The following is an 18,986-nucleotide window of genomic DNA, read 5'->3' as shown; positions in this document are numbered from 1 at the left end:
AAGTGACTAAATCCTGATTTCAACAGTTTACTTAAATCTTAGATTTATTTGGTACTTTTAATCTTTTATATAACTGGTGCATTTTCCTTTCTACACATACAATATACCAAAATTATCCATTTCATTTATTCACTGATTATGCATTTTACATGTTACCCTTGTAAACATATATACTACAACACAGTGACCTTTCTCTCTGAACTTAACTGACAGATAAAACAACAAAAAAAAATTTCTAAAACCATTTTTCAATAGATTTAAGTGCTACAGCAACTTTAAGAGCCATCTTTATTCTGTAGTCTATTTTAATTAGAAACTCTCCCTGAAAAATATAGAATCATTTAACCTTTCAAAAATAAACAAATTGAGTTTATTAAATTACTTTATGGGAAAGAAAACCTTTACAACAATCTAAAAATATTCCCTAAGGGAAAAGAAGGGCTTGGAATCAAATGGAACATGTGAAGTACTAACCATATGGAAACACCCAGTGTGGTAACTGCCTGTCTGGAATTCCTCACTAAATTCTTTGGCTTCACTTTTGAGGTCTGAAGTGTTGCTTGCTAGTAAAATGCACCTAATTTTACTAATAACACACATGTAAATAAATTGCATATATTCAAATAGATTGCATGCATTCAAATAGATTATAAAGTAAGAATTGATAAAACTGGAGAAAAATTTAAAGCAAAAATTTTTAAATTGAGAGAGACTAGTGAAAATTATGGTCCAGATTAGGTAGCTGGACTACATTTTCCATGTGTACTAACACAGTCTCTAAACTTTTCTGAGTCCTAAGTAAAATAATTTGAATAGAACAAAGAGAAATAAATGAAAATAAATTTTAATCTGTGTTTAGTTGTATATTATTTATGGGAAAAGACAACATCTTTCATTTTGTGTTATGAAGAGGAAAGATGGGGAGAGCTACTGTTTCTGACACTTCTGCAACTTGTTCAAATGCATTTTATTTCAAGATTGTCTTAGTGCAAAGCTTAGGAGGCCATACTAGAGTTTTCATAAGAATGTTTTAAGGCTGAATAATAGAAAGTGTATAAAACTGTGATTTATATTTGCTTCTGAATAAATACTTTCACAATATCTACCTCAATCATGGGAAAATAGTTCCAGATGAGGATGTTACCTAACAAGCATCAAATCTAATAGTTTAACAGGCCTATGCACTTATTCATGTGTAAAAATGCACATTTATAGAGACGGACAGAGAGTCCAGCTAAATAAGTTTGCTTTCTATGTGTGTGTGTGTACTAGGTATTATAAATACACACATTTAAAGATAACATAACTATAATAGTCCCACACATTCTTCTTAAATGTGTGAAGCCAGGCATACTCAACATCTGTTGCAACACCAATACCAGATTATCATTTACTAGAAAAGCATGAAACACAACCCTAGTAAATATGAATAATTTGATTACCACGTTTCAGCCCATCTGCTGAAATTTTAGAGCAAATTGAAACAAGGTAAGTAAATTTTTTTTTCAAGTGATTCATGCAGTTTTTTGCCATCATTAAGAGGTTCCACTTGAAGTAACTAGTCTTCTATCTATTTGAAATGACAGTGATGTGCAGAACATGTTTCATCTCAATCTTTGACCTCATGTCTATAGAGCAAATGCTATCAAGAAATTCACCCAATAAGTGCAGAAAGGAACAATGACATAATTTTTAAATTTATGAAATTTTTTATAAGAGACTGAATTCAACTGGCATGACCAACTGAGAAAGCATTTTTTGAAGAACCTGAAGTAATACCTTCCTTAATCACTTACATTCAATTGTAATGGTATCTGGTGTGACATTGCTTTATTATATCAGTATATGTTGACATTTTCATCTTACTTCCTGTTAAAATTTCAAGAAAGATGAATATCAAATGATGTGTGTGTTTGCACTATACACAGAGAAATTTCTCTAAGACAAAATCTCAGATCCACCATCAGAAAATGAGACCTAACTCGTATTGCTGTAGCAAATTTTGTTATAAAACAAAATTTTGTTATAAGACCTCTTATATATGTTCTCAGAAATAAATTCTGAGTACTCTGTATTTCATATCTTGACTTAGACATACGCTATGGAAAAGCTAAACCAAAACAAACACTACCAATGGGCAAAACAGAGATGCTTTATTTTACAAATTCTACACTAAAAAAATAATGGATACCAATCTACTTGCATCAATTCTTAAAACATGTGCCTTTTGAAAACAGTGGTATTCAAATGGAAGTATCATAAAAGTTTTACAATTTTTATAGAAAGGTTTGAAATCTAAATGCATATTTGAAAGCCTGTAAAAGTTGACTTACGTGATCAATTAATTCACGAACCATTCCATTCCACTGTCCACTGGCATCTTCTTGGGCTCCATATTTTCCATCTTCCACCAGTCTAATCTCATAGGAAAATCCAAGGATAGTAGACAGCTCCCTGAGGAGGTCAATGCAATAACCTTCAAAACGATCATTTCCATACAAGGGTTTGTCAGACTTCTTGAACATAACATACGGCTCTTCCTGTAAGAATCAAGACAGAATGGATAATGAGTGCCCCCACAACTTTCTTCTCATTTTTGCCTTTAGTAGTAGACACTCATGTGCTTACATATGCATACACTCATGACATCACTCCCTGTACAACAAAATAATACGAAAACCAGAATCTTTTTGGCTTTGGCTGTGTGTGTCTGAAGTCTTCATATGTTTTCAAAGATTAACTTTGTCTTTTATTTTTTTTACAATTACACTCTCAACACTGTAGACATATCTTCAAGGAATGCATATACACACTAAATTTAAATGTGCTCCTTAACTATTTGCATAATACAGTAACATAAAGTGTACTGTTTGGATGGACAATGTAAGCCTTTTAAAATGCAGAAACAATGTGCAAAAACTTTCATTAAAACTCCAAGAATCCATCAAATATTTTAGGTATTAGATTTTACACTTTTATTTATATAAGTATTTAAACTGTTTTCTCAATGCTTTCTTAGGCAAAGTATAAAAAACTCACATGGGAAGGAAAAAGTCAGTGAAAGCACCTACTTTATTGCCTCAAGTTATAGGCTGCCATTTACAAGACTGCAGCAAAACCTGAGAACCTTTACTCAAAAAGTTCTAAGATAGACATTCCATGAAAACTGAATTAAATTTCTTTAAGCATTTATCTTCTAATGTTTAAATCAAATTACAACGTAATACTTTTTGCATTAAGTGGTGTGCAAACAGACAGCAAACAAATTAAAATGATTGGCAGAAATATCATAATTAGAGGAAGAAAATTTACAATTTGCAAAACAGTATTTTTACATCTGTTTCTCAGTATAGGGTGGCCTTTCTCAAACAGAAAATTAAAGGGAAAAATACAAAAAACAATTGGTAGTTTTCCACTGTAATATGGAACCAATATTCAAGCTGTATTTGTTAGGTTAAACATGCAACTTGGTTTTCACTCACTTTTGGGAGAGACCCTTTTCATTTTTTTATAATTAAAAAGGAAAAAGAACCAAGTAAGGTAAGACAAGTAATAGTATATTCAATCATTGCACCAAACACAAGACTCAGTAAATATTCAGATAAACTCTTCAGGGCAGCTTTAGAAAATTCTTACAGTCCTAAATACCCACATCAGCCTCCACAGGCACCTGACTGCTGTAATAAGTCAACACTCCTAATGTAATCTTCTGCCTTGAGTTTTCCCATGGTTTAAACGTTATATCCACATATAAATGGAACTTTAGTACATAAGATTTTACCCAAAGAAATGAAAAGGGGAATGCAGGGAAGAATCTTGTTCTTTAAAGAGCTGTTATATACTCCTTTGAAATAAGTAAGGTTATAGCCATATTTTCAGAAAGTACATCACAGATCTTTATACGATTAGCAAGGAACAAACATGAAATATATTGTCCAGCCAAACTACTAGAATGTTTTGACAGAAATTTCTCAAACAACAGGTAAACAAATTACTCCAGAAGAGCTCTTCAAGATGTAGTACAGACAAGAACAAAGACCTAGCAGGAAATGTGGAAGTTGAAAACAATTAAATGACAAGGATCACCAAATAATTCCTGAGAAGCAGAGATGGTATCAGAGCAATAACTATGCGTGAAAATAGTTATTAATAAACTTGGGAAGTTGATATTAAATATCTCAAAGATAACAACTTTACAAAAAACCAATTTTTTCAGGTTAAATTACAATTCCTTAAAGAAATCACACCACTGGCCAAGCAGAAGCTATGTTATGACAAAACATAGTGTGCTTTATTTTTTCTGGGGGAGCAATTTTCTTCACATTAACTAGTATGGTTTGGATTTATGCTCATATCAGGGTTATAACACAGGAATATTTTCATTGCTGCTGAGCAGTGCTTACACAGTGTCACGGCCTGTTCTGTAGGCATGAAGGAATTCCAATGTAGCTTGGAATGCTCACATGCACAGTTCTGAGACATTTGCTCTCAGAGTTGATATTTACAGTCTTACACATCCCCCAGTCTCTGGAATCCTGGCAAGATTCTTGACGACATTTTTGCCTCTGTCTTCCATTCCAAGCAATCCTGAGTTATCTGGGACAGAATTTAAATATGTGCAATATCAGGGAGGACACATATTTGTCAATTTGTGCTTTTAATTCTCCTTTACTTAATAAGCATAGCAGGATTTTCTTCATTGAGCAATTCATCTCATTGATACTTCCTACACATTTTTCTATCAGATCATTATAGAAATCCTCAGATATTTTATCTGTTCTGCTGAGGCGTTTTTACATTTTATTAAAGAAAAATAAAAAAAATCCTGCAAACCTTTCTGGAATTCTTATCTCCAAATCCATATCATTTATATTCTGTACTCTGGCCAACTTGGATAAGGCCTACAATAGTATCTGTACTACTATTTAATGACTCTCAACTTTTGCTGAGAAGACTGATCAATAAGATATTAATACTCTCTTAATGCTTTTCCAATCCTACATTAAGTAATTTCTTACTGCTACTTTTTCTTATAGTCTTCTACTATACAAAACATTTGGTTTTTTTCTCTTCAGACCTTTCACGTGCTATGTAAAGTGATTTTTTACTTAACTTGAGCAGGATTGGTGTTGTCAGCTTCATCTGTAATAACTCATATTAATCCCAGTGTTTTCTCTGGTGTGCTTCTTCCTCAAGTAATGCACATTCTAAATACTGAACATGGCATTCAGGTATTCTGAACAAGTGCATACAAAGGGTTTTACATGCTTCATTTGCTCAAGCTTTAAACTTGTAGAATGGGCTAACATAAAACTAGTTGTTAAACATACTCTCAGGAAAGTCTCTATTCAATCACCATAGCTTCTTGGTGGATTATCACTTCCACCAAAATCATTCACTAGGACAATTATCATTGATTAGGTACGTGGAGTTTTTAAACTGAGTGATATGTAGATTGGCTGCTGGTTTATACTTAGTTTAACATTCTTCACAATTTATTTTTGTTCCTTCAGTTCCTGAAAACATGACCCTTAAAAATTACTAGACCACATCACAAAACCAGCACCTGAAATCTTCTAAACATCTTCAGCTGAAATTAAGTCTTTCAACTGGACACATCTCCCCAGGAAATCAGAGAAACCTTCCATTAGTGCTTTTATTATTGCTTGGAACTATATGAGTAGCTTGGAATGACATGAGTAGCTTGGAAACAAAAAGTCACTGATTAAACACTGAATGTAGATTCCAGAATGAATCCTCAGGAAGACACAACATTTCCAGCAAATATTGCTACTCTAAATTAACAAGAGGTTAGCTTGTTACAAAATTTTAAGATCAAAGTTATTATTTAATATCTCATAAGACTAAAATATCTTTAGTGAAGAGGGATGCAGAAGGGCCCCATCCCAAGCCACATAAGCACTAGGTGAGAATGCAGATAAACTTGTAAATGCAACAAATCATTTTTCTGAGAAAATTTACTGAAAAGTAAACTTAGCTAAAATACTGCAAATAAAGGTACGGCTACAAGGAACACTGGAATCACAGGTAGATTAAAAACCATATGACGGTTATTAGAAGATAAATCTTTGAAAAGTAATTAATATTGTAACTTTGCAGACTGGTCTCAGTTTTAAAAATGTACAGCTAATGCTTGAATAAAAGCACATTTATTCTAAAACAAATTTCTTCAATTTTCTCTTTTTGTTGTCAGATTTGAATAATAAATATTTACTTGAATTATTTCTGTGAGTCATATTGTATTTCAACTACAAAGATATTACTAGAAATTACAACAAGTTTTAAATTTCAAGTTCTTTTCCTTTTTATTAATATTAATCAAACATGTAAATTTTTCCTTCATAATTTCAACATTGAATAACATATTTTTAAAATAATCTAAAATTTATTACTATCAGTATTGAGAAAAGCAAAAAAAAGCAAAGAAATTTTAATAAATCAACAAAAAAGAAAGTGAAGGCCTAATGATGAAAAGACGAAAACCACTTGAAAATTTGCCACTGTTAGAGCAGAGATTTTAATTATTAGCTTCTGCTCACCAAAAGGTCGGATACTGCAGTGTTAAAAGACTGCCCCATTTTCTTAACATTTATATCAGATAGAAGAAATACACAACAGGTTTTTACAGTAGGCAGTCAAAATTCTAGTGAGAGAGGTGAAGCAACTAGTTACTATCAGTCAAAACAATTGATGGTTGACCCATCTTTATAAAGACAGCAGGTAAATTTATTCTTTTAATTGTAATATTTTTAAATATATATTAATTTAAAATTTGGCCATTGAAAATCCATGCTTGGGCATCCAAGAGAAAAGAGAGAGAAATTATGTACTATCCATTTGAGAAAGAAGTATATATCAATAAAATACAATGTAGGAATGCTATACTTTGAACTAAGTAAAATTGTTTAAAAATTTATTATAAGTATTCCTTCTAGTTCCTTCTAATTCTGTTCCTATTTCAAACCAACTTTTTAAAGGAAGTACAATAAAAAAGGTAATTTCACTTTTCAAATGCAAACTAACAAAAATTACTAAATTTGAGAACATCATACACCTTTCATAACTTTCACACATTCCTTGGAAAAATTAAACTTGACAACTGTGAGCTTTTCTGAGCTTTGATGTAAGCAGATACAGAAAAGTACATAAAAGCTACACAAGAAAGAAAACAAGCATTTATTTCAGAAGAACAGGGCAAATGAACCAGTATGATAACATGTACAGGCTGGTATGAAATTAGCATAAAAAAGCTCTAAGTACCATGCACATACCTTTATAAACATGGAAATTGAATTCCATAGTTAAAACTCTCTCAAAATGGAAGTAGAAGATATACAAAAGCAAAAATATTTAGAACTTACATATAAAGTCTAAAGAGAAGAAATGTTTCAGAGTTCTGGTCGGAGTCAATTTAGGCAAATCAAATAATAATAAATCCTTATTACTGAAGTTGAAAATCTGTTTTCTGTAGGTTTTTTTGCTTGGATTGTTTTTCTAAATGCAGAATATTCAAAAAGTAGACTTTTAAAATGAGAAAGAAATTCTGAAGTTTCAATGTAGATAGTTTTAAAATAAAACAAAGCAACAGTACCAAAAGGATTGATGCGTCCAAAACTATAATTATAAAAGATAAAAAAAACAGCATACTTATTATTTTTCAAAAGTTGCCCCCTTCTCTAAAAAGACCTGACTATTTCTCCAGTGCACATGTTCAGTTGGTGCTTGGGGCTGCTATGGATTCAGAACTTGGAAACCAGAGAAGTTTCTTCACAAAAACTACATGTAGGTGGATTTCTGAGACAGGTTGAAGTCCTGAGAACTCTCCCTGTCCAGAATAGAGCACTGAATGTTGACAAACCAAGGAATAATCTTTCAGCTAGCTACATGTAAAATGCATTACAAAGAACTCAAGACAAAAAGGTGCATATAACTCTGTCCTTAGTTAAAGTAGATGAATTTATGAATCGCAGTTTATACTTTATTATTTTTCCCATCAATATCCTTTTCTTCTTCTAAAGTCTCAGCCACCAGTAGAAATGCAGGGTGTATTTACAGATGTAAAGATCTAAACGATTGCAAAATATAGGAAGAAAAATATATTGCTCTGAATTTCAGAAACAGAATTAAAAATAAAAGAAAGACTGGGATATTTAAATGAAAAATGAGCATTAAGGCAAACTACAGAGAAAAATGATTAAGACTCCCCAGATGGCAGTCTACTATAGACTATTGTAGGGAATTCTCAAAGTGAAAAAAAATCATAGGAAAACCATATGAACAGCTTAAATGCTAAAATTGCCTTTTCTTTTTTCATTTTAGCAAGATTTTGCAGACTCAAAAAAGGAGAGAAAGGCTGATGATGTAGGTATATTTTTAGGAGCTTTAGTATTTTATATTGTTCCTTTGCATTGCTACAAAAATGAATATTCAACTTTCTGTTCAACAGAAATGAATTTTTTAAGCATGAAAAAGACAAAACTAGCAAATAAAGTTAGTACATGTGTTTCTGCACCAAAAATGGTTTGGGTTCTTTTTACTATTCCAAATACAGCTCTTCCAATTTGTACCACTTCTTCTGAGTACCATTCTTCATTGCTGAAAAGAGTAACTGCAATTACCAAAACTTTTACTGAACAATAACTGAAGTAAAAAGGCAGCTACAAGTGAGCAACTTGTAACACCAATTTAAAGTCCTTTTTTTTAAATGCATTATTTATACACCTGCAAAGAGGATGGATACTTATAAAGACCACTAACCAAAAGTTAACTCTTAAGAGAAAGGTTATCCTTGATTATAGAAAGCACCTTTTCTCTTAAATCTCAGGAGTCTTCTTTTGCAAGCTTTACCAGATTAAAATCAGTGCCCATTGGCAGCACTGCTATTTACATTTCTGCTATTTACCATTTCTTCAGCTAATTACTTCAACCAAAATCACACCAATATCACTATATAAGAGCAATATGATACTTGGAGTATATTAACTCAAACCTCATCAACAGGCAGATGTTAAAGCACAAACAAACTTGAAACACCCTAAATTATTGAGTGTTTCTTATGTAATCTTCTGGGAATTGATCCTTGTCACAGTATTGTTATCACAATCTGGAATCAAGCACACAGTGATGGCTATTGAAGACTGCAGACACAAAGGCTGGTTCATTACTGAGGAACAAAGGGAGCAGGTCACTGGCAAAAACAGGACTTTATTCTGTAAAGCAGGAATTCTAGCAGCCACTAGGTTCACATGAATTAAAGCTACAGATCAGTGAAAAGTACCAAGAAGAATCCTAGGCAGGATATCTGATACAAAGCAATAGCAGCATAGAGAGTTTGGGAGGTCAACTGCAATTATTAATAAAATTTACTGGACAATGCAGTAGTTTTACACATAGAAAACGTGATAGTCAGTGGGGAGAAAACTGAAACATTAATACTCTAGAAGATATGCTTCTACTATAAGGGAATATATGACATTCATTTACATTTCATAAAAAAAAAGAAACAAGGGATTATAAATTCATAAACTAAATTATAACTATAGTGTACTATTCCTATAATTAATGGTACAAGAGGAAGTTGTCGTAAATCTGTGTTTATCTTAGCATAACAAGAAATTATTTGTGAAAGTGAGTCAGTCATGTTCCATTTTATATATCTGGTGTGTATTTTTCAATTAGTAAAATAAATGAAGTGAAGGATTTCAGAAGATTTTTCTATCACTTGTAAACAGACCTTATAAGCAGTGAAAAAGTTACCCAATGGATGAAATTATATGACTTATATTGCATAAAATGTTAAAAGCACACTGGCATTTGTGTCTATGCACCTGTAAAAATTCATTCTACTTTGAAATGCCGTAATATATGTTAGTAGGTTAAAGCTTCTTAATAAAGTATACAACCACCAGGAAGCAGATTTGTTTTTAATATCTGAAAATTCATGATAATGGTGGCAGCAAACAAACACACCAGACAAATTTCTGGAAAGTTTTAAATTTGCATTGAAATGAAAAGTATTGTTTCAAAATTATTGTGAGGAAATAAATGAACAATTATTTTTACATAAATAAATGTGTTTATTTATAAGTAAAAAATACTTTGTTCACTGCTGTGAATTTGTCAACAGTGAAAATAATACAGAAGTTACTCAAATTGTTTCTTCTGGTCTATCAAATCAATTCAATATCTGTATGACTAAAAATTTTGTCTCAATAATTGGGCAATAGCAATTCTAAATAAATACTTTGTATTTATTGTTAAATACTTTGTACTTTCCTTTGAGATGTTAGAATAGCAAACAAAAGCAATAAATTTTTGCTGGTAAAATCATTAGGCTAACAGACAAAACACATTTTAAAACCAATTATCTTTTGTGATCTCATATGACACTGAAAAATCAGCTTTGTAAAGAAGAAAACATTTCAGTCAATAATAAGTTAAATTACTAAGCAATTAAATAACTCTAAAATCAGGGTAGCCTTCTCACAATGAAGGTAAGAGTAAACATCCATAACTACATTATCAACTGGTGTTCACTCATGACACCAAAAATTCCAAGTACTTCCAAGTAAATTCCAAGCAATGGTAACACATACTGCAGACTGTTCACGACTATTGCAATTAGTGTCTCACATTCTGTCAGTTTTTCTGCATAACTCTATTTCAGGCAAAGCGAATACAATTGCTTACCAAAATGGTAGTGACAATTAAAGAGCGATTGGACAGGGAATCTGTGATGTTTGCTGGTTTTCCTTTTTGATTCTCTGTCATGTTAAGGCCGCTCAACGGATCCCAAGTTCCAACCTATAAAAAAGTAAATTACTGTGTAAATCACCCATTACTTACATTTCAGCACCTAGAAAAGAATACTTTAAAGATAAAAACAGATTGTTACCAGGGGAAAAAAAATATTGCTAAGAATTATTATTAAATTTTGTTTCATTTTTCTGTCATTACATTTAAAGTCTGCTTATTTAAAATATGTTTAGCAATACCTTAAATTATATTTTGTGAAGTGTGACATTAGGTGTAAAAATGATATAAAGAATATCTAAAGCTACTCTTAATACTTAGTTTTCCTTTTCTCAATATAAACCACATCTCAAGATAACACGGACAAATACATTTGCAGAGAAGAGAGCATTGTCTCTTCAAAAGGATTTATGCTTTTCTGTGATCAGAGGGAACAGCAGGACAAAATATGTTTTTGGGAAAAAGTAAAGGAGAAGACAGAAACAGGCAATAATTTAATTTATTTACAGATAAATCTTCAACACATGAGTATTTTGACATTTTATATTTCAAAATAAAATCTATAGGATTTTTATCTAAGTAAGAACATCCAAGGTTGTGCTTTAAGGTTCAGGTCAAGGACAGATTTACATACTTAGTAGTAAGTAATGAAGTTTATCTGTAACTTACCTGCATTTTCATTCCTATACAATTATAATGGTAAATATAACCACCCATTTTAGAAATCAGAATGTTTGTATTACTCCATTGTCAAGGAAAGCCCCCACAAACACTATTTTGGTCTTATTTTTGTTTTAGACATGATTTTAAACATCATTCAAAATACTAAGTAATATCTATAACACAAGGTAAAGATATTTTAAAACTAAACCTAGAAAAAAATTAAACATTTCTATAAGGATTCATTGCAAATATATGTATGTATATAAACACACACCATTTTTTAAATTATCTTTTCAACTGGGTCCTGAGAGACTGTTTGCATACTTTTATGTGATTTGTTGCCCCAGGGCTGTAAAGTTTAGGATGCAATGTGGTGTGGATAAAAAGAGTTCCATTTCTAAAACTGAGACTACAGCAGAGCATGAATCAGTGGATACTGTAATAAAGAAAAGACAAATTTGATCTCTTTTTCTACAATTTTCTGTTACACAAGAATCAATATTTTGTCTGTCTTCCTTGCGTAACACTAAGTTCCAAGAAGTCACTCTTTTGAACTTGGCCATTCAGTACCTCATAAACTGATCAAAGAATCAAGAAGGGAAGAAAGAATATGTGTCTCAGAAATACAATTGGAAAATAACATCTAACACATCATTTCAAAGTATTGAAATCAAGCCTTGCTACCAAAAAATCTCTCCTTCATTTACTGTTGTAATACAATTTCATTTCGTGAATTGAAAGGCTTTCACAAAACACAAAATGTTCAGCCTTGCAGCTTGGCCACAATCAAGAAATTTTAAAAGGGTTGCTAACATTTAATTGCAGTGTTCTGCTAATTATGACAATCACAGTGTTTGCTTTACTGCAAAGATGAAACTAGACTAGAATAACAAGGAATGACAAAGACCAGAACTTGAGCCTGAGGCTACATAACTGAAGCTGAATTAATCTCCTCTATGAGATATAACTTCAGGTGCACAAGTAGCACAAAAATTTCCAAGGAAACATCAACATCGTCTATGATCAGTTTCAAATCCTAAATTCATTATATCATTTGCTTTGTTCAAATTCATGTTTATAATTCAAATTTAGACTGGCAAAAGGCAAGACATTGCTGACTAAAATACATCCTCTCCTACTTTTTGACATAGTCACAACCACAAGCAAAAGAATATCAATTGTTAGAATTTGGATTTTATCTAACTACAGACTTAATCTACTGCAGACTACAAGGATTATCAACAGCATTACTTTAAAAAGAAACTTCTGTCTTGATAAATTGATTTATTATTTTTCTAATTAGATTCATTGTACTTTTGCTGCTGCTTTGTTAACCAAAAATCTAAGAAATGGACCAAAAGTCAGAGGTTCAAAATTAGACTTTCTTTGGATTATCTTTGTTGATGAGCTCAAACCCAACAATTTGTACCACAGGTTCTTATATGTTACTGATGGGTTTAGCTCCCAAACACACAAATGTATTTTCAAAGCTGCTTCTTCTAGAAAAGTTATGCAAAAACAATGCAGCAAGTTAATTATTTTCTATTTGTTTCAGCACATTGTTTTAATTTTTAAGTAGCTTTTTGAACTGAATAGATGTGTGTTTTTACTAGAAAAGCTTAAATGTTGAAAATGTAGGAAAAGTGCATCAAGGTAGTCTATAACTGAAATTTAAACAAGCTACAATTTAACTTATTGCATCACATTTGTTCCAAACAAACTTACAAATTTTCCTAAAAAATGAAACATTTATTCATATATCCACTTTAGAGAGAATCTTCACACAGTAAAGTATATTTTAAATATTGACTATACTGACTATATAGTCAAGCCCTCTATAGCCTATTATTCTAAATGACTAAACTACTCTGAAATGACCATGACAATCTGAATACTTTAACACTTATTTTCCAAAGAATAGGATCCAAGCCAGGTGTACACGTGCTCCACAGTGAGACAAATAAAAATTATAGAAAGAATTAGCTTGGGCAAGAATCAGCTTATGTAAGTTGAAACAATTCCAAGAGCTACATTCATCATTAATATTACAGAGTATTCTGTAACATGGCAATTGCAGTGGTCCTCAAGAACACAGAATACAATTTCTCAAATTCATGTGAAGTGTTAAAAACTTGCATCCAAGCTTCCACATATTTCACTTCCAGGTAACTATCAGGGTTACTACAGTCCCTCAAAATCAGATATTCCCACCCAGCTGGACATGCCCGCCCAGCATCACTTTGTAGCTCTGCAGGCTACAGAGGTCTTGACTCTCTATAAGAACTGCTTAGCAATTTTGCTCAAACATTCCTGTGTTATCAATGGTGTTTTCAGCTCAAACCCAAATCACAGCCCATACAAGCTGATATGAAGGAAATTAACTGTGTCCTAGCCAAAACCATCAAAATATTTCACCATCCCCCCAAAAAAAGAATCACTGTACACTGTGAAACTTAAAATGTGCTGAGTTTACATATGCTCTGGAGCACTTTACAGAGATTCAGTCTCATGAGATGTTAGTCCCAAAAATTCAGTAGCTTTCTTTAGCATGTTTCAAAAACCATTTATCTTCATGAATAGATAAGTATACTTTCAAGTATTATTCTTTTTGATTTTTCTTCAAAGTTCTCCTGAGAAAATCAACATTATTTTTGCTCTGAGTCAATCAAAACTGTGAATATGACTCACAGTGAAGTGCCACAAGCATTGTATTAGGAAGGATCATTGCCTTTCTGCAGTGCTACCCACTGACTAAGCAGCCAGAACCGTGATCAACTCTCAAAGATTTGTCAAATTTATCTATACCTTCTTTTTTACTTTTGTGGAGTAATTAGTAGTAGTGGTGTTTACATCAAGGAAATAATTATATTCCATTAGAAATAATAATGTTTCCTCAAATTTCTGTATTTCCCACTTGCAAATTGCTTAATTTATTTTCCTTTCTTCTGTAATATTAATAATCATGCCTTCTTTGCCAAATATAACATAAATAACAATACTTCAATACTTCTGCATCCCACAGATTTACTATGTCTTTCTTTTTTTTTTCCTCTATTTTTTCTCCCTTCACAACCCTGCGAAGTTTTCTGAGCAAGGTTTCAAGCCAGTTGTAACATCTCTTATTCAGGATTTGTGATTCTTCTTCAGTGACAAATTTTCATATCAAAAGAGATATTAAATTCAGGTATTTGTTATCTCCTTGAAGTATAAAATAATTTTCCTCACAATGCAGCCTCAGTGTAAAGACTGATTGATTGCAAATTATAATTTATTATGCTGGAGTGTCACAGTTTTGGATTTTCACTGTGCTTAATCATGAATAGTTTCAGTCTGTCCAAAGTGGCTGTAATAAAATTTTGTGGTGTATTATATTAACAGCACTCCAATCATCTCTTAATTTTGTCATGTTCATCTTACAAGGAGCTATCATTTTTGGCAGATATGAAATTTTATTTGGAAACACATACTTCTTATTGACTGATGCCTGATTATCACCTCTCATTCAAGAGTTTGAGGAACAAGTATTTTATGTAAAAGCTGAGATCACACATAGAATTTTTTTCAAATCAGTGAGGAATTGTTCTGTTGTCACTGACTTCAGCAGTCATTGAACTTATAACACATGATTTAGGCAATTTCCCAGTTACACTGGTTATACTAACAGGTAATTTATCTAGGACATTTTTGTACAAAATCTAAGTTTCAAAGAAAAATGTCTTATAGCAATTCTTCACAATAAATATTTCTTTCTTTTTTTTTTCCCCCATCCATCAATATTTTTCTCTTCAGGGATTACAGCTGAAATTGTTGAGTTAAACTATTGTCCTTGACAAAAGAGATATTTCTCCCTTATTTGGAAAGGGGTTAGAAGAAATAATAACAGTTTACAGTACGGAAAGATGGCATAGGAATTCTGTACACCATAATATGCATCTCCCCACCTTTTCTCATCCCTCAAGTGGGAGGATGTACAGAAGAAAAGGAAAAAAAAAAACCTGTTCAGCAACTCTTACTACACAGACAGAGATGTCTGACAAGATGGTTTGGGAAGAACATTAAAAACATACCAGATAAGGACAAAGATGTAAAAAGGCTCCTGAAGGGAAAAGAGAATAGACAGAAAGGACATGGAAAGAGATTAACAGGTACAAGGGAGAGGGATTAGGTGGAAAGGGAAACAGGCAGGGTCAGGGAGAGGGAGAGGGAGAGGGAGAGGGAGAGGGAGAGGGAGAGGGAGAGGGAGAGGGAGAGGGAGAGGGAGAGGGAGAGGGAGAGGGAGAGGGAGAGGGAAAAAAAGAGTAGCAGAAAGAAGGAGACAGAAAGATGGAGTGCACATGTGGAGGGAGTTAGGGGACTGAGAGAAGGGTGACTCATCACCACTTTAACAGAACTAAGTCTTGGAGGAAAAAAATCCTCAAAACTTTGAGACAGCTCATTTAAATTAAAGAACTGGTTAAAATATACCCCTTCAACTAGGAAGTGTACTGCTCCAAAATGTAATCATTCACTCTGGATTCAAGAAGACTAGGGTTTGCATTCTTTCAGAATAATGAAGTTTTGTTCAAAGAGAAACATTTCTCTGTGGGCATTGATTTATCTTTCTCAGTGAAATACACCATATGTTTCATATGTTTAGTAAGCAATTCAATCGAATGTGCATACACTGGAATTTTCCTTTTCCTAATCTCATCTCCTTGCACCCCAGAGAAACTGCTCTGGTTTTGCTCATATACAGTAACTGATTCTTTCTGCTCATCCAAAGTTTGTCAACACTTTTTGGTAAAAAAATAATATAATCACTTCCATTTATCACATGACCAAAATAAACCATGAAAGCAGCAAAATTATCTTCCTTTTCTATGAAAATCTTTCTATACAGCTCAAGCACATACTGGGTGTTTTTAAATATCCATATAGTTCAAAAATTATTTCTGGTTTTGTCTCTTATTTAATTTTCAATATAACTCTTTCCCAAGATCCTTTTTTCTATTATGTGTTTTAGAGTACTACTGTATTTCCCATTGAATTTTATTGTCTTTCATATTTCTCTGTAGACCTTTTTTGCTTTATCTCTATATTTTCACTGATGTATATATCTCCTAGTGTATTGTCAACTGAGATTTTATTTTCCAGAAATCTCATGCTGCTTTGTGGTTCCCAAATGCCACCTAATGTTCTTAAAGCCATCCTAAATTATAAAGCCTTCCATTCCTCATTTTCAACACTTGTCACTTACATGCAAGCTCTTTAGCCACTGCTAAATTTAGCTATTACCATGACATTAATTCTTCCATTTCTGTTTCCAGTAAAAAAGACAGCTTGCACTGTACCTATTCTACTTGTACACAATACTGATTTACTTTCAAGTCCAGTAATTCTTTTCCCTGGCTAAGTTGCCTGAGCTCACTTCATGGGACACTTCATAGGAGAAATCTACTGTCAGTGTATTGCTGAACATTTTAAAATATAGTTTAGTTCTTGAATCACAGGTTTTCCTCTGGACAACACAAATGTTATTATCTATGTAAGTGCTTCAAGACAAGCTGATGGTTTCTGAGCCTATACTAATCTTCTCAGTAAGAGAAAATTAATATTCCAAAGCTAGTCTTGTGATACAAAATTTTGGGAAAGTTTTTTTTTTTTTTATGCTAGCTTCTCCATTCAGTCATTTACAGAAGAAAGAAAATGTGAATCTGCAGTATGTTCCCGTCCCTTAATTTCTGTTTTTATTTGTGCCCACAACTGGGACAATAGCTGATCGATCTTGATCTGAAAATGAAGGAAAACATAGTTCTTATGGAACACTGAACATAAGATCTAAATGCAAACTTCAAGGCAGATGCCAGTTGCAAAACCTTTGCCTGCTGGTCACAATGATATGAGACACTGTACCTTCCTGCAATTGCCTTTTCATGGTAAGGTGGCTGGAGGGAAGATGATCTGATTTCAGACCATGATGGTATCATATAGGCAGGCCAAATACCTGTACATGCTTCCTCAGCTCTTAAGTTCAAATATAGACAATACTAAGCTACATGGAAAGAGCATTTCCCAATTATTTGGTCTCTCACTCCACTTCTACACAAGCAAAATTAATGTCAGAAGACAGCTAAACTGGTCAGGGTAGCAATTCTTAACTTTTTAGTACCACTTATAGAGATATTATGTTGAGAGCAGATACATTGTTTTACATAACACAAGACATACTACTGTAAATATTTTTAGGGGATGAGTTTTGTTTTCTTTTTTTTCCCACTTCCTTGGAGGTAATGTCTTACACACCTTTTCAAGACCTTCTTCCTTGAGGCTGATGACATCCAAATCAAAATCTGTCCTCAAGCCATTTGTTTTGTTGAAAGTTATCCTGCCTGTGAGGCCTTCCCAGTGGGCCTGTGAAGAAAGAAAGAAAAAAACAATTTCTAAAAATATATACCTCTTCCTTTATTTTCTTTCTCAGAAGGGACAAACTACTCCTGCCAAAATGGGATCATTAATTTTTCATTTTGTGTAAATAATTTACCTTGTGGCTGATTTTTTGTTTTAAAATATTTTGTATTTATTTTTTTTTAATGAAATCAAACCTTTTTTCAGTCTTCATAGACTGAATTTTTAAACTTTCCATATCAGGCAATAGACTCTTCAACTGAGCAAGATAAAAGGCTGGGATTTTTTTCATTCCTCCATCATTCACACATGCATTTCCCCTTCTCCTTCCCTCCATACCTCCCGTGCCCCAGTCCCCAAGCTTCAATCAGTTTCATTAATGCTGGACTTATTTTTTTTTTCTCAGAAAATTTCATTCAAATAAAGGCTTACTTTAGAAGATGCTGATTCCCCTGAAACCACACTGAGACAGCAAAAATTGAGGTCAGTGAGCCAGCCTTCCTAAGCTTATTCCTCATTTTTAATAAAGTGCAATAGCCTCATTTTTTTATAACTTAAAATCTACCCTAGTTCTGAAACTATACAAAGTAGGAGAGAAAATGTGGGAAATAAAATTATCATCCTAGAAGGAAGCAATATTAAAAAAATACATTCTCTGCAAATTATTCTCTTAATAATATTTTGTATGTCTAGATTGAGAAACACTGTATTAAGGAGTTACAGTATGGGAGATTTGAATAGTCTACAGTGTTCACCTTTAGCACCTTAAATCTCCTAGGTCTACTATCCCTATCTGTCAGTATCTAAGCAGTATCTTGGGTTATCAAAGAAACATATAGTAATTCACTATAGAAAATGAAGAAAAATATTGGTTTTAACCAGGAAGTTAAATTAATTCCTGGCCCCTTTAAACTGATGCTAGTATTTAGTTGCTGGATTTCTCATAATCAGTCTACGTATTAGAGTTTCAGGTGTTTGGGTTTTTATGCCACAAATGCTCCATGCAGACCAAACTATCTACAAACATAAGTTTTATTTCACCTTTCCATATATTTTAGTTCCAAGTAATACTTTAGGAAAACCCATCTTCAAATGAAAATGCTGTCTTGCTTGTTAAACTCCTTATACATAATAAGATGACAGATGACCATCTACTGAAAAAGACC

At 32.6% G+C, this 18,986-nt stretch overlaps 1 protein-coding gene across 5 annotated transcripts in view; it reads right to left on the bottom strand.

Moving 5' to 3' along the window:
* GRIK2 (glutamate ionotropic receptor kainate type subunit 2) overlaps window positions 1–18,986 on the bottom strand; it is a 357,572-nt gene that overhangs the window by 149,494 nt on the left and 189,092 nt on the right. For all 5 annotated transcript variants that reach the window (XM_064412796.1, XM_064412799.1, XM_064412798.1 and 2 more), the window contains 3 exons: window positions 17,719–17,826; window positions 10,711–10,824; window positions 2,334–2,540 (listed from right to left, as the gene is read on the bottom strand). In XM_064412796.1, coding sequence (XP_064268866.1) covers window positions 2,334–2,540; window positions 10,711–10,824; window positions 17,719–17,826 — 429 coding nt within the window. The remainder of the gene's footprint in view (window positions 1–2,333; window positions 2,541–10,710; window positions 10,825–17,718; window positions 17,827–18,986) is intronic.

The sequence above is a fragment of the Passer domesticus genome, chromosome 3, assembly GCF_036417665.1.
Source record: "Passer domesticus isolate bPasDom1 chromosome 3, bPasDom1.hap1, whole genome shotgun sequence".
In the NCBI taxonomy this organism is placed as follows: Eukaryota; Metazoa; Chordata; class Aves; order Passeriformes; family Passeridae; genus Passer; species Passer domesticus.
The sequence above is the reverse complement of the archived record's forward strand: the minus strand, read 5'-3'. Positions and strand labels throughout refer to the sequence as shown.